This window comes from Cryptococcus depauperatus, chromosome 6 (assembly GCF_001720195.1).
Source record: "Cryptococcus depauperatus CBS 7841 chromosome 6, complete sequence".
NCBI lineage: Eukaryota > Fungi > Basidiomycota > Tremellomycetes > Tremellales > Cryptococcaceae > Cryptococcus > Cryptococcus depauperatus.
Window position 1 is genome coordinate 677,026 of NC_089473.1, and position 14,452 is coordinate 691,477.

Genomic DNA, 14,452 nt, shown 5'->3' on the forward strand with positions numbered 1-14,452 from the left:
GACTGGGTGGATGATAACAGAGTGAAAATTAGGCAGCCACATGCCAATATGATTAGCGGCCTCTTAGTACATGTGTTAAAAATCTTGAACTTGTTAGTTCATCAATCATATCATGTCAGAATGAACTCACATTTTTTGGTATGGCATCTTGATCAGCACCAGTGAGTAACACATATTGCGCGACATAGAACAAACAAAAGACATTCATGGCTTAAGCTCATCCTCATCATCCGAAAAATCCCAAATCCTCTTCTTTCCCTTGCTACTTACGCTTTTGTCAGACTTGATGGCCGATGAAGAGATAGGCATGGGCGGAGAAGATGGACTTGGATGATTTTGCATGGATTGAACTGGAAGAGTATGACTGAGGTGAACTTGTTCCGGGGTAGGCTGAGAGTCAGATATGTGTGATGGTATACGAGCACGACGGCGAGTATTTTTACTGGCTTTGCTCAGGCTAGACGTGGCATCAGAACTTTGTGCTTGACTACTGTTTTGTGGGCTGTTGCGTGTCTGGCGCCGTATATTGCCTTGGCAACTGACTTGAGTCTGTTCAGAAACTGCAGTTGTTTCATTGTTAGTTTCTTCGTGGAGTTGAGCTTCAACGGAAATGGACTGTGTTAACGGATGCTCAACTTCGCAAGGAGTAGGAGGAATTATCTTTTTCTTCTGAGTTCTTGCTTTTTTCTTAGATTTGGCGGTAGAAACTGCAAGAGGTTCATTAAGCAGATCTGTGGTTTCGTTGTCTTTGACCTCGCTGGCTTTAGTTTCAGGCATATCCGAGCCGACTTGGGAATCTTCTTCCTGAATGACAGAATCTACTTGTGTTTGCCCTGAACCGGATATATAAGATTTAGGCCCAAAGATATCGGTGACGCTATTACCCACCAGCGGTCGATCGCCGGAGAAACTTGACTGGGTTGAGCTTGATTGAGTGGAAGGAACTTGGATAGAGCTTGAATGTGCTGCTCTGATATGACTTGTAAAACCGGGTGTCGGAGGTGCCATTTTTTCCAGAGTCATGCCTTTAGAAAGGGGTGTTGCAAAGTATGCTTGACTACCTTCCTGGCTGCTATAAACATGTGTTTTAATATGATGTAATGACCGCTGAGAGTCAGAAAAGGAGTATGAATCTGAAGATAATCCTTGCACAAGTAGTTTGAGGTCGTTTTGGTTTGCCATCAGCACTTTAAGAGCGTCAAAAACCTTTCCAAGATTCATGTTCGTCGTCACGGTGTAGCTGGTAAACTTGCTAAGTTCCAGTTGATCCGACAATTGACTAGACAATTGGCTGGCATTTGAAGATTTATCGACCTTGAGGTGTAAATCCTGTAAGCTTTGCTGGAGAGCATATGATATTTCTCGTAATTTCTGAGATTCGTTAGAGGTATTGTTCATATGTGATTGTTCCGTTATGAGCTGCAAGCGCGCCAAAGAGTCTTTACAAAGAGCAATGTCTCCTACAGCCTGTGAGATACTCCGTATAGCTGGGAGAGTATTGCCGATACTTTCTACAGCACCTAATTTGCTGACAAGATGGGTCAAAAGTCCTTCTAAAGGCTATGTGATGTTACCATCAATCCACCGATAGCAACTCGGCCAACACCTACTTGATGGTTTAACTCGTCTTTCTCTCTTGCTGTTCTCTCTGCTCTGTCTCGCTCGGCCAGTAAGTTTTTTACTTGAGGCAGGACAATGTCTACAATGTTGCGCGAGAGGGGTTTGACCAATCCGTTGACCTCGTTGAGATGTGAATGGAATTTTTCTTGCAGAGCTGGAACAACTGCAAGTATCATTCAGATTAAATTCTATCTCTATTGGATTATCCTACCACTGTTTAAGACTCCTTCTGAAACTTCATCACGAGTAGGCAAAGCTCTCTGGCCCTGCTGTATCTCATGCAGTTGGTCTCGAAGCTGGCGATTGTCGTTCTTCAGTGACGCCACTTCTCCCTGTAACGAAGATAACTGCCATCCAAGCTCTGGAGTCCAAGTGTTAGATCTGACCGTAAACCCACCAACAAGCCACCTTACCCTTGACTGCCGCCATGATTTTATCAGATGCCGTGGTGATTGCCTTGCCTCTATTCTGAACGAACAACTCTTGGGCTGACACTGGCATGTTACTCTCGACTCGAAAATTCTGTGATGTAGATGATGCAAGTCCGTATCCATATGAAGAATTGTGAGAATATGCCTGCTGAGACGGCGGACGAACTTGCTGCGTCTCTCTTGAAGGTAATGGACAGTACTGGGAGCTGGGAGGCGGAGAGATATTGTGGGTCTGTTGGGCCTGCGACGAAGGAGGATACGAAGGAAGTGTCGTAGGCTGGGGAACCACAAAGTGGCTGCTTTTTTGCTGCATTACAATAAAAAAGAGAGACAACGGCTGGCAATAAATTGTTAGTGGCAAAGGGAAAAAAATAAAGAAAAAGTGAACGCGACAAAAAAAAATCAAAAAAATCAAAAAAATCAGCCAGGTAGCTCATGCTGCATCTGTGCGCAACATGTTACGTAATACCTCCAAAGTTGATCCCGTCAAGGTAATGTTCACTTTTTTGTGACGTCATCAGATTCTTGCGACGATTCCGACTATTGGATTATGATGATGATATCACTGGAACTGACTCCATTTACAGCTTTGAAACAGTATATAATAGAATAAATCATTGGGCATATAAGTTTGTTATCTCTTTTACTTTTACATCTATTTCGCAAACAAGAACAATGCAAGCAGCTGTCAGCCTCGTTCAAGACTACATGGGTACCGAGCCTACCGTCACCAAGTCTCCCTACAAGGCCAGGGAGGACGGCTCAAAGATGCGAGCATTGGCTTGGTTTGGGAAGGAAGATGTTAGGATGATTGATGTTCCTATTCCAGATATTACTCAAGACACAGATGTCATTGTCAAGGTGACGGGAACCACTATTTGTGGCTCCGATCTTCATCTATATCACTCAGAGATGATGGGCATGCAGAAAGGTGATATCCTTGGCCACGAGTTCATGTAGGCTCTTTTATTATACTTGTAACTAAACATACCTTGACGAGAATGTAGGGGCGTTATCGATCGGGTGGGCGCTTCTGTGACCACGCTCAGCGTTGGAGACCGTGTGGTGGTTTCTTTCCAAATTGCTTGCGGTACTTGTCGTTACTGTCAGCAAAAGCTATCTTCTTTCTGTGACAAAACGAATGACTCTTCTGTTGTTACAACCATGTGGGGTCAACGTGATGCCGCCTTCTTTGGCTATGGCCACTTGAGTGGGTGTTGAGCAACTCAAAAGAAGCGTTGCTCATACTGGACGTAGCCGGCGGCTGGCCTGGTGGTCAGTCTGAATATGTCAGAGTACCATTTGGTGAAGTTAATTGCATGAAAATCCCAGAAGGTGTTGCCGGTAAGGTTCCTATTGCTAATTTATGTCACGCTTACATTCTTTTAAGACGAGCAAGCACTTTGTAAGTTTATGACCAGGTGGGAGGGAGGGAAAAGTGGAATTGGCATTGGGGTGTGAGAGATGTGGTAGAGTATTGTCTATACTTGCTGACGTCGATTCAAAGACTTGTCCGACGTTCTTCCCACATCCTATCATGCCATAGTTGACACAGGAGTGGAGAAAGGCGACATTGTTGGTATCTGGGGTCTTGGACCTATTGGAGTAAGTTTTGTCTATAGCTGTACTTTTCAATGCTGACTTTTATCTTTTAGATTTGCTGTGTCAAGTGGGCACTCTTGAAAGGCGCCTCCAAGGTTTACGCCATAGACAACAATCCAACGCGTCTTGCTCTTGCAAGGTCTTTGGGCTCTGAAGTCGTCACTGTGGATTTTAAAGCAGAAACTGTGACCGAACGTATTCACGAAGAAGTCCCTCAAGGTCTTGATGGTATGTTTGGAAGGTCTTGGTGGCATTGCTTGCTAATTTTGTTACAGTCTGCATCGACGCTACCACATTTCATGAGCCCAAGACTATGCTCCACAAAATTGAAAAAACGCTTATGCTTGAGACCGACGTTCCCGAAACACCTAATGAGATGATATGGCTTGTCAAGAAGATGGGTAGGATTGGTCTCATTGGCGTTTACTCTGGGTACACCAATCATTTCAACATTGGTGCACTTATGGAAAAGGGTGTCCGATTCATTGGAAACGGTCAGGCGCCAGTTCATCTTTACTGGCATGAGATCTTGAGTGATTATCTCATGACTGGCAAATTTGATGTTAGCTTTATGGTGAGCCATCGTGTCGATATCGAAGATTTCCCCAAATTGTATGAGAAGTTTGATAAAAGGTATGCTGGAGTGGAAAAAGTGTTTGTTCAGACCAAAGCAAGGTGAGTTACTCGACGGTTTCTGAACAAGAATCCGTCTGAAATAAAACAGTTCTTCCCCATCCAAAGGTTTCCCTCTTCTTACAAAGGTTGATGATTGGGCAAACAAGGTGCTTTGATCTATTATATCGTTCAACTGTAATATAAAACCGTAGTCAACAGTACTACATTGTAAAAGTTATGTATCACTGGTGGTTGATAAAGAACGCTGAAAGTACAACAATCGCAAATATACCATCTTGTGCATTCTGCTAGTTTTGATACCTTTCAGTTTATGGCGCAACCCCATGTATGATAATTGATCAAACAGACAAGATCTCCTTCAACTTATCAGCCAGCGGTCCAGCAGAAGCCGGATTTTGACCTAAGCATGGGTCAGATTAATATTTCAAAATTCAAAAACACAAGAATTACCAGTTAAAATACCCTTGTCCCACAAGACCTTTACACCCCAGTCCTCAGTTTTTTCATATTTGCCACCAAGCTCCTTCAATTTGTCCTCCAAACTGAAAGGCAAGATGTTGACAAAGTCGTTGTAAGGAGTTTGAGCTTCCTCAGAATTGGAGAAGCCTGTGACACTAGCGCCAGAGACAATAGACTTGGACGTAGCGGGGTCGTTGGCAAGAACGAGTGCACCTGGACCATGACAAACTGCAGCAACAGGCTAAACACCAGTCAATATTGATCTCAGAAACCATTAAGAGTAGGAAACCCACTTTTTTTGCTGCATAAAAGTCTTCGACCAACTTTGCAAATTCCTTGCTTTTGGCGAGATCCATCAACGGTCCATGCTTCAACCTTGTCAGCATACGTTAAGCCAACAGGATGGTCACGCTTACCCCGCCAATGACAAAAATAGCTTCATAGTCAGAGGCTTTGACATCTTCAACTTTTTTGGTTTCTCTGACAAGTTTCTGAGCGGCAGGATCTTTCAGGAATTTTTGAGACTCTTCGTCGGTAAACATCTTTTTAGAATTCTCGTCCAGAGGAGCAGGGCCGCCCTTGACGGAAACCGCATCAATGCGATAGGTAGGGGAGAGAATATAATAGGGATGGGCGGCTTCAGGAAGGTACCAACCAGTGGGCTAGGAATATCAGTATTTAGCTAATCGCTAGGAATTGTTTAGAAAAACACAACACTTACTGCTCCATTGAGAAGCTTTTCGGCGGATGTAAAGACGAACAAGATAGATTTTGAGTTTGTCATTTTTAAAGTATAAATGTAAAATGAAATTAGTTATCAATTGGGAAAAAGCCAAGTATATATATATCTCTCGGACAACCTATTTCCCGCACAACTTTAATGGTGATGACGACATTCGGTCAAAAGCCAGGGAGAGAGGTCAACGCCCGAGAAAGAGCGGCCATCTCCGCCAAAGATTTTGAACGTACTTTTATTTCTTGCAAGAAGTTTCATTCATTTCAAAAGTAAACATATATATATCAAAAAAGCCTGTAGCAACCTGCTGCAATTAAGCTGGCTGAATACTAGTTCTATCCAAGCAGAAGAATGAGATTAGACGCTACGGACTTACGCTTTCTCTCTGCAGATGATTTTCGGGTCCTCACTGCTGTAATTTCGGTCTATGCTAATAAAAGATATGGATGGCTGATGTATGAATTGTTGCATAGGTCGAAATAGGATCCAGGAATCACGAATCGGTTCCATCAAAGTTGATTGCAGAGATTTCTCAAATCCGTGGCGGAAATGTTAAAAAGTCGCTAGGCCAACTTGCTAGACGTAAACTTGTCGCTCGCGTTCAAAACATCAAGTGTAGGTAATGTTTGGCTCTCATTTTGTATTGTCGCTCATAGCTAGCTCTTCTCCAGATGACGGATTCAGATTGACGTACGGTGGTCTTGACTATCTCGCCTTGAGAACGTTTTCTCGAAGAAAGACGCCGAGTGTACAATCTGTGGGAAACAAGATTGGAGTGGGCAAAGAGAGTGATATTTATGTAGTGGCTGATGAAGAAGGAGATAAGAGAGTCATGAAAATGCACCGGTAAGCGAAATGGATTGACAGACTGCTAGAAACTGATATCGTTTTATAGCTTGGGTCGAATCAGTTTTAGAGCAATAAAGAACAAAAGAGATTACCTTGGTAAAAGAAGGAGCGCATCATGGATGTATATGAGCAGGCTTTCAGCAGAAAAAGAGTTTGCCTTTATGAAAGTGTGTTTTGGAATTGTTCTGTTTACGATCAAAACTCATCTCTTCCAAAAGGCATTGTACCAGCACGGTTTTCCAGTACCAATTCCTATCGATCAAGCACGCCATTGTATAGTAATGTCTCTGATAGATGGTTACCCACTGTAAGTATACTATAGTGCTGTAGTAATAGGTTTCTGAGCTCTGTTGCTAGACGTGCTGTTGAAAAAGTGGATAACCCTGCCGAACTGTACTCCAAGCTTATGGAACTCATTGTTCGCTTTGCTCATGCAGGATTGATACATGGTGACTTCAACGAATTCAACATCATGCTCAAGAGGAAGACGGAAGAGCCAATAGTGATTGATTTTCCCCAGATGGTTAGCACTAGACATGAGAACGCTGAATAGTGAGTAATGTGATCTTTCTGTATTGGCCTCCCTGATTAACTGTATAAGTTTTTTTAACCGGGACGTCAACTGCGTGCGTCGTTTCTTCAAACGCCGATTCAGATATGAAGGAGCTTCATGGCCTATGTGGAGGGATGTGGTCGGAGTGGAAGAGCCAGAGAAGCCTTTAAAACTCCAAGCAGTGTCATCTGCTGGGGAAAATGAGTTGTACAAAACAGAATTACAGCGTCTGAGAATTGATCTCGAAGTAGAAGCTAGTGGGTTTGGACGAGCAGTACAAGAAGAGCTTGAACATGTGTGTAAAAGCCAAATTTCCTCTCATTTTGTTTATTGACTTGTTATAGTACATGGTTGCAGTTCAAGATCTCCCACCTAGCGATGACGAAGAGGAAGAAGAGGAAGATGATAATGATGATGAAGAGCATGGCTCACTTAGTCAGGGAACCAAACAGCTACAGCAAGAAGATCAATCAGATGAGACTTCCATAGCTGCCAGTTTAGAAGCCATCCGTCTTCATCGTGCCCTTGGTAACGACTCAAACGAAGAAGATGTTGGGTCCGAACACTCCGTCACCGATGCCCTCTCTGACTGTGATTCCGAAAGCTCCGAAGGCTCCACTGGTTATACCCCTACCGACTTTACTTCTCACGCGCCATCAACTAGAAATCAGCGACGGTATCAAGACCGATTGCCTTCTCAAAAACTTGCAGATAAAGACAAAGTGAAGGATGTGGTGGCTAAGCAAGTTGAGCGAGAAAGACAGGATGCTGGAAGAAAGCATCATGCTGGTAAGTCGGGCGTTCATTTGGGTAAGCAAAAGGGGCACAAATGGAAGAGCAGTAGTAAGTATTTAGTGGGTAAGGATAGCGAGTGGTGAACCAATCTGTTATTCCTGTGCTATCGTTTTGCTTGCTGTTTGAGTATCGTCTGTATGTATGCATAGCTGTGAGCTTCCTAGTTTTACAAGTACTACTAATTAAATTGATCAAACCAAGAACCAAATTACTATTACTGTTTCTGACTTGGAATTCAATCATTGTATTATTGTTATCATTGGCTTTGATTATTACACGTCATCTTGTTATTTGCGACAGAAGTCACTCAAGCGATCCTATATTGTTTTTAATATAAAGATTATTTGTGAGTAATATAAAAGATAGATAATATCTCCTCTAGCTTTCATTATCCAAATCTGGGTTCAGTCAGCTAGGTATGCTGGAATTCTGGACCACAGATGCGGCTGACTTCATACCAGATGGCTTTAAGACCGGTACAGGTCAGAGGTTTAAATTTCCTTGTTTCCAAAACAAGATGTTTTGAACAAGACCTAATATGGCCAGTTCCTCTAGTAAGCAAGAAGTATGACATAGAAGCTGACATGGCTAACAACAGTTTTGTACAGACTTCGAGATGTTTTGCCCAGGCATCACCTTTTGTTAGATTGTTACACACCTCCTCTACAAAACGAGCATTATTCGGCAATAAATCCAGGCCATCAAGCACTCCTGATTCGGCGCTCAATGACTCTGAAACCCATCTCACCCCGTTTCAAGAGAAAATCGCTGAGCTAGAAATTGCTGCCCATGCCAATAAAGAAGAGGAAGGAGCTCAATTAGCCCTTTTGCGCAAACTTTTGGAAGGAGGAGAGTATGCTGGTTTAGTTGCCTATTATGAGGGCGTCGCCCTAGCAGATGACGGAACGGCCAGCCAGGCCCTCTTGAAAAGTGAAGAGGGGTGGGCCATCTTCATGGAGGCATTAGCAAAGAATGGTCGGTTAATGGAGGTGGTGGCAATGGTGAGGAAGAGAGACCGGCTTCTGGCTTCTTCGGGAGCCAAGACAAGCTCTGCTCCTACAACATCTGCTTCTTCTACTATCTTACAACCGCCTTCAAACTCAGCGCCCTCACCTCCGGCTTCCAATGTACCTTTGTTGGCATCTTCCTTACTTCGCGGGCCATCACCAGCCTCTTCTCAAACTTTGCAAAATACTTCTAACGCCGGTTCTCCACTCAATCCTATATATGTTCAGATGGCTCCTCCAACTCCTCAGATGAATGCTTTGCGTCTTCTTCGTTGGATTGGCGGTTTCCTTTTGTGGGGGTTCATCATTCTTACTGTTTTATCTATGGTCATGGAAAATACTGGGTTGTTGAAGGCTGGCCCAGGCCCTGTGGAATTCGAACCGGAAGAAGGCAAAGTCGTCAAATTTAGTGATGTTCATGGTGTCGAAGAAGCCAAGACTGTGAGCTATCCGGTAACATTGCAAAGGCTTACATTAACGCATGGCGTTTAGGAACTAGAAGAGATTGTTGAGTTTCTTCGGAATCCTGAAAAATTCTCTTCTCTTGGTGGGAAACTACCTAAAGGTGTTCTTCTCACTGGTCCCCCTGGTACTGGTAAGACTATGCTCGCTCGAGCCGTTGCTGGTGAAGCAGAAGTTCCCTTTTTGTTTGCATCAGGCTCAAGCTTTGACGAAATGTTTGTCGGTGTAGGGGGTTAGTAAACGTTTAACGACAGATTGCGCAAATGGTGACTAACTACATCAATAGCCAAACGTGTACGTGAGCTTTTTGCTGCCGCTAGAAAGAAAGCCCCTGCTATTATTTTCATCGATGAGCTAGATGCTATTGGTTCCAAACGAAGTGCAAAGGACCAGCACTATATGAAACAGACTCTCAATCAACTTCTTGTAGAGCTTGACGGTTTTGAACAATCTGAAGGCGTCATTATCATTGCTGCTACTAATTTTCCCGAGTCTCTTGACAAAGCCCTCACACGCCCTGGCCGCTTTGACCGTCATGGTAAGCTGAATATATCTTTGGATAACATTGTATATTGACAGTAGATTACGTTAGTGGTTGTTGGTCTTCCTGATGTCCGCGGACGTATAGAGATCCTCAAGCACCATATGTCAGAAGTCAAATTTGATGTTGATGTCGACCCAAGTATCATTGCTCGAGGCTGCCCAGGTATGAGCGGAGCGGACCTGCAAAATTTGGTAAATCAAGCCGCAGTCAAAGCTTCTAGAGATGGCGAAAAGAAAGTTCAGTTGAAGCATTTTGAATGGGCAAAGGGTGTGTCCATATCTAGAATATGTATGGATAGACTGACTACAAAGCAGACCGTATCTTGATGGGCGCTGAGAGGAGATCTCATTATGTTACGGAAGAATCTAAGCGTGCGACCGCTTATCACGAAGGTGGTCATGCCTTGGTCGCTTTACATACCTCAGGTGCAATGCCTCTTCACAAAGTGTTTGTTAAAAATTTGTTCATTCAAAACGTATATGGTGTTGATGACTCTTCAGAACTATTATGCCTCGCGGGCAAGCTCTCGGTATCACATTTCAACTACCTGAACAAGACAAGGGTGGGTTTGCTTCTTAGTCTTTGAAATACTACTAACATCCCCAAGACTCGTATACTCGACGCGAATACAATGCCATGATCGATGTCGCTCTTGGTGGACGTGCTGCTGAGGAGATGATTTTTGGTCATGACGATGTTACTTCTGGGTGTTCTAGTGACCTCCAACGTGCAACAGACGTAGCAGCTAGAATGATACGGGCGCGTATTCAAGGTTACCTTGCAGCTTACATTAAGATTGCTGATTGGCTTCTTAGAACTACGGCTTCAGCGACAAGGTCGGGTTGGTAGCTCATGGTGATGAAGAGTCCGTGTACCTCTCTGGTAAGAAAAAGGACGAGATTGAGAGCGAAATACGAGGGTTAGTTGTTGAAATGAACAATACTTTTGAGCTAATTGTACACTGTTCCATGTAGATTCTTGGATGCCGGCATGTCCCGAGCGGCAAATCTCCTCAAAACCCATGAGGATGAACTACATCGAGTAAGTCATCATCTGCCAATATTTACTTGTATTGACATTTGGAAGCTTGCCGAAGCTCTCGTAGAATATGAGACTCTTTCTCTACATGAGGTCCGCGAGGTCCTGGCCGGCAAGCGGTTAGATCGGCCCACAACAGGAGGAGAGCGTTTGAAGGGCAACGCCGAACGAGAAGGGCAAGGCCAAGTGGTCGACGGCATATGAAATCTCATGCATCACTGTAGCATTCCAGTTGCGCGCATCAAACTGCTCTCCATCTCCTTTCTCTCTCTTCATAGACGACTCTGACTCTTCCGAAACCTCCAAAACTCATGGAAGATCCGTCGGCTCTAATAGATATACCAATTTTGCAGCATGCAGATGCCATAACCACCAACAGCCAGCGGTAACCACCAATAGCCTTGACTCGTGATGTTATCTCGGCTATCTCAGTCTTATGACATCACCTGAGCCAGGCACTATCTCGGTAAACAAAATGATAATTGTTACCATTATGTTTGTCTTCACTGTTTTGTAGAGGCATAAGAGCAACCTAGGCAATCTATCGTTCAGCTGACCGCAAGATGGCTTGTTAACCGCCCGACCGCATAAAGACGGAGTTGATATAAGAGAGGCGATAGTGTAGACATTTGCCTTGTCTTGTTCTCCATTTACAAGCACTTTTGCTATGGAAAAGCAAGAGGCGCAGCATCGCGAGTTGACGAACGTTGACGGTAAAGCCGGTGGCCATGACCTGTCACAAAAGGAGATCGGCCAGTTTGAGCATCTGTCAGAGGCTCCAAGTACTGCTGAGAGAGGAAAGCAGGATGATAGTCTCGCCCCTGGGACGGAGAGGAGGAAGAAGATTGAGAAGAGATTAAAGCTGAAGTTGGACCTGAGATTCAGTATCCTAATTGTGATTTACAGTGCGTTGATTGGTGGAATTGCCGTATAGAGCTGACTTGTAATAGTTCTGTCTGTCGCTAGTTTTGGCTGGTTGATAAGCGTACTGACATGAATCTCAGTAACTATATTGACAGGAATAATGCGGGCGCAGCCAGGTTACAAGGCTTTCAAGAAGATCTCAATCTTACTGGGCAACGTTTTCCAACTATTTTATCCATTCTATATGTAAGTGTAGGGGTTAACCGGTGCTGTAATGCGTCGCTGAGGTGTGATATTGATCAGGTTGGGTATATTTTGTTTCAAGGTATGCAATTGCAAGCAGGTGTCGTCTGAAAGGGAGAATACTGATTAGAAACAGTACCCTCCAACATGCTCTTGGTATGCCATCATCATTGCTCTGACATGTGCAGTTCTTTGACTTGAGTAGAATCATATTGGGCGCCCTTCCATCTACATTCCCATAGCCATGCTCTTGGTAAGGAGATTGTGCTTGAGAGTGCAATGCTGAAGCCTAATAGTGGGGAATGATTAGTGTTCTCACAGGTGTCTGTCGAAACTTTGTAGGAGCACTCATGACACGGCTTTTCCTCGGGTACGTACAATCTGTTCACAACTTGTGTTGAGGCTAAGTTTGACATGACATGCAGAGTAGTGGAAGCAGCATTCCTACCAGGCGCACTATTTGTACGTCCAACTTTGTCTTTGCTCATAGATGCTGACCAGCGTTACAGATGTTGAGCAAGTGGTACAAGAAAGACGAAATCAGTCTCCGATATACTCTTCTCTACTGCGGCAACCTCATTTCCAATGCTTTCGGTAAGTTTTTGCGCCAAGATTGTACACAATAGGCTTACAAAACGTTTTTAGGCTCCTTGATTGCTGCTGGTGTATTGGCCAACATGAAGGGTGTACTCGGCCATGCAGCCTGGAGATGGCTTTTTTACAGTGAGGCATCTTTCTATATGCCACATCCTCACACTCAATATGTCATAGTCGAAGGAGCATTGACAATGTTTTTTGCGCTCATCGCCATGGTTATGCTCCCAGATTTTCCTCATAACAGCCGTCGCGGCTTCACTGAAGAAGAATTGAAAGTAGCACAACTACGAATGTTGGAAGATGTGGGTGAAATTGACCAGGATTCAAAGGAAGAAATGTGGTATACTGGGTTCATCATGGCAGTCTCTGTGAGCCAAAAACCAATCTTGAAATTTCGCAGCTGAAAAGAATTTAGGACTGGAAGATATACATTCTCATGGCCAGTTTGACGGCATGCGTTACTGGGTTATCTTTTAACATGTAAGATTTTAGTCGCTAAATCAACATTGGACTAATGCAATATTGCAGTTACTTTCCTACCCTTACAAAGACTCTGGGATACGGGACGACAGAGACCTTGCTTCTTTCAGCGCCTCCTTGGATTGTTAGTTTGCTTCACCGTCCCTCAGCCATCAGACTTACAATTTGGTTCCAGTTTGCTTGTATTTTGGCTCTCATCAACTCATGGCATTCAGACAAGACGAATGAAAAGTTTTGGCATTCTACGTGGCCGCTCTTGATGGGTATCATGGGATTTATCATCTCTATAGGTGATTGATAGGAGCTCGCCATTGCTGAACGCGAAACTGACAAGCACATAGCTACCAAGCCATCCAACAAGGCTGGCAGATACGTGGCTCTGTTCTTCCAAGCAGGCTCTTACGCCGGATATGTCATTGTGGGTTATTTTTACCATGCCAAAGATCGCATCTGATTCCGACAAGATGTATACATGGATGAGCAGCTCATTCCCTCGACCTCCGGCAAAGAGAGCAGTGGCACTTGCCTTCATGGTACGCATTCTTGTGTCTTTTGAAATCATCTTCTTACCAAAGTACAGAACGCAATGTCCCAAATTGGGAATATTGTAGGAAGTGTGAGTTCCATCATTATCAAGCGTTCAAGTACTCCAGACACAGTCTAAAGATGCACAGTACATCTGGCCTACTAAATTCGGTCCCAGCTATGCAAAGTCCTATGGCATCGTCTTGGCAATGTTTGGCCTCACCATCATAGTACGATTGTCCTTCATGTTAAACCGAGTTCAGCTGATGGCAAGTACACAGCTTAACTTATGGTTCCGTCAAATTCTTGTACAAGCCAATAGACGAATTGAGGAGGGTGAAAAGGCATTTGACGACCACAGTGATACGCTGGAGAAAGCTGCCGTCTTGGAGAGTACGACAGTGCAAGACGCCTTGCAAATGCAGCGAGGTTTCAGGTATCTAATTTAGGCATTTGGTAATGATTTCCTCTTAAGCGTTAGCGTTGGATAGCAGCGACTGAACTGTATGTATTGGTGTTGATGAAGTTTGAATTGGGTTTACAAGTCTAATACATGAAAAGTCTCAATTATATTTTATATCTCTGCAGATTATATTTATTATTTTGTTTTTTAAAGGGGGAACGTCGGATTTATCAAGAAGAGTAATACATCCATAGTCAATTGATCATCAGGTGTTCCTGGTTCCTGAAAATTCAGCTCCGTGTTCCAAGTAGAAACCTCCGCTTTTAAAATTCTTTTTGTTTACTTTCTTCTTCTTCATTCTTCTACTTTCAGTTGAACAAAACAGGCAGAAAAGTTGGATAAGGAGTGGAAAAGGGGCTAATGAGGGATGAAAGCGAGGCGTTGCAAGGGGTAGCAGCTGTCTCGTAGACGTTTTCGTCGTTGGGGTTTGTCATTTGAGAAGAAAAATCAGAGCATCACGACTTCACTCAACTTTCTGGGAGTGGGTTGCTCCTGATTTTCTCTGAGTCACTCGAATGTGGTTTGAGGGCAGGCTGTTTGGGTAGCAA

General features: G+C 43.9%; 5 protein-coding genes across 5 annotated transcripts; 3 read left to right on the forward strand and 2 right to left on the reverse strand.

Annotated features, from left to right (window-relative positions):
* Positions 1-52: 52 nt before the first annotated feature.
* Positions 53-2,364, reverse strand: L203_105005 (uncharacterized protein; the record flags this gene model as incomplete). The annotated part of the gene is made up of 6 exons (XM_066214378.1): positions 53-83; positions 131-147; positions 271-1,560; positions 1,611-1,783; positions 1,832-1,981; positions 2,034-2,364. The coding sequence occupies 6 exons, from the start codon at positions 2,362-2,364 to the stop codon at positions 53-55; spliced, it is 1,992 nt and encodes a 663-aa protein (XP_066070475.1).
* Positions 2,365-2,726: 362 nt separating this feature from the next.
* On the forward strand, positions 2,727-4,444 carry L203_105006 (uncharacterized protein; the record flags this gene model as incomplete). The annotated part of the gene is made up of 8 exons (XM_066214379.1): positions 2,727-3,007; positions 3,059-3,261; positions 3,309-3,395; positions 3,442-3,456; positions 3,559-3,656; positions 3,707-3,881; positions 3,929-4,328; positions 4,378-4,444. The coding sequence occupies 8 exons, from the start codon at positions 2,727-2,729 to the stop codon at positions 4,442-4,444; spliced, it is 1,326 nt and encodes a 441-aa protein (XP_066070476.1).
* A 183-nt stretch (positions 4,445-4,627) lies between these two features.
* Positions 4,628-5,532, reverse strand: L203_105007 (uncharacterized protein; the record flags this gene model as incomplete). The annotated part of the gene is made up of 5 exons (XM_066214380.1): positions 4,628-4,689; positions 4,740-4,989; positions 5,042-5,116; positions 5,165-5,410; positions 5,470-5,532. The coding sequence occupies 5 exons, from the start codon at positions 5,530-5,532 to the stop codon at positions 4,628-4,630; spliced, it is 696 nt and encodes a 231-aa protein (XP_066070477.1).
* A 303-nt stretch (positions 5,533-5,835) lies between these two features.
* Positions 5,836-10,936, forward strand: L203_105008 (uncharacterized protein; the record flags this gene model as incomplete). The annotated part of the gene is made up of 21 exons (XM_066214381.1): positions 5,836-5,898; positions 5,958-6,099; positions 6,156-6,330; positions 6,380-6,500; positions 6,552-6,640; positions 6,691-6,885; positions 6,935-7,181; positions 7,231-7,740; positions 8,064-8,097; positions 8,143-8,163; positions 8,228-8,235; positions 8,290-9,129; positions 9,181-9,382; positions 9,437-9,688; positions 9,743-9,961; positions 10,009-10,141; positions 10,195-10,256; positions 10,302-10,453; positions 10,510-10,613; positions 10,669-10,735; positions 10,781-10,936. 21 exons carry the CDS (start codon positions 5,836-5,838, stop codon positions 10,934-10,936), a joined length of 3,792 nt encoding a protein of 1,263 aa, XP_066070478.1.
* A 463-nt stretch (positions 10,937-11,399) lies between these two features.
* On the forward strand, positions 11,400-13,890 carry L203_105009 (uncharacterized protein; the record flags this gene model as incomplete). The annotated part of the gene is made up of 19 exons (XM_066214382.1): positions 11,400-11,637; positions 11,683-11,707; positions 11,752-11,842; positions 11,900-11,921; positions 11,976-11,995; positions 12,045-12,092; positions 12,136-12,209; positions 12,265-12,301; positions 12,349-12,433; positions 12,485-12,562; positions 12,611-12,804; positions 12,852-12,916; positions 12,965-13,040; positions 13,092-13,206; positions 13,258-13,334; positions 13,381-13,449; positions 13,497-13,532; positions 13,591-13,671; positions 13,723-13,890. 19 exons carry the CDS (start codon positions 11,400-11,402, stop codon positions 13,888-13,890), a joined length of 1,599 nt encoding a protein of 532 aa, XP_066070479.1.
* Positions 13,891-14,452: the final 562 nt, after the last annotated feature.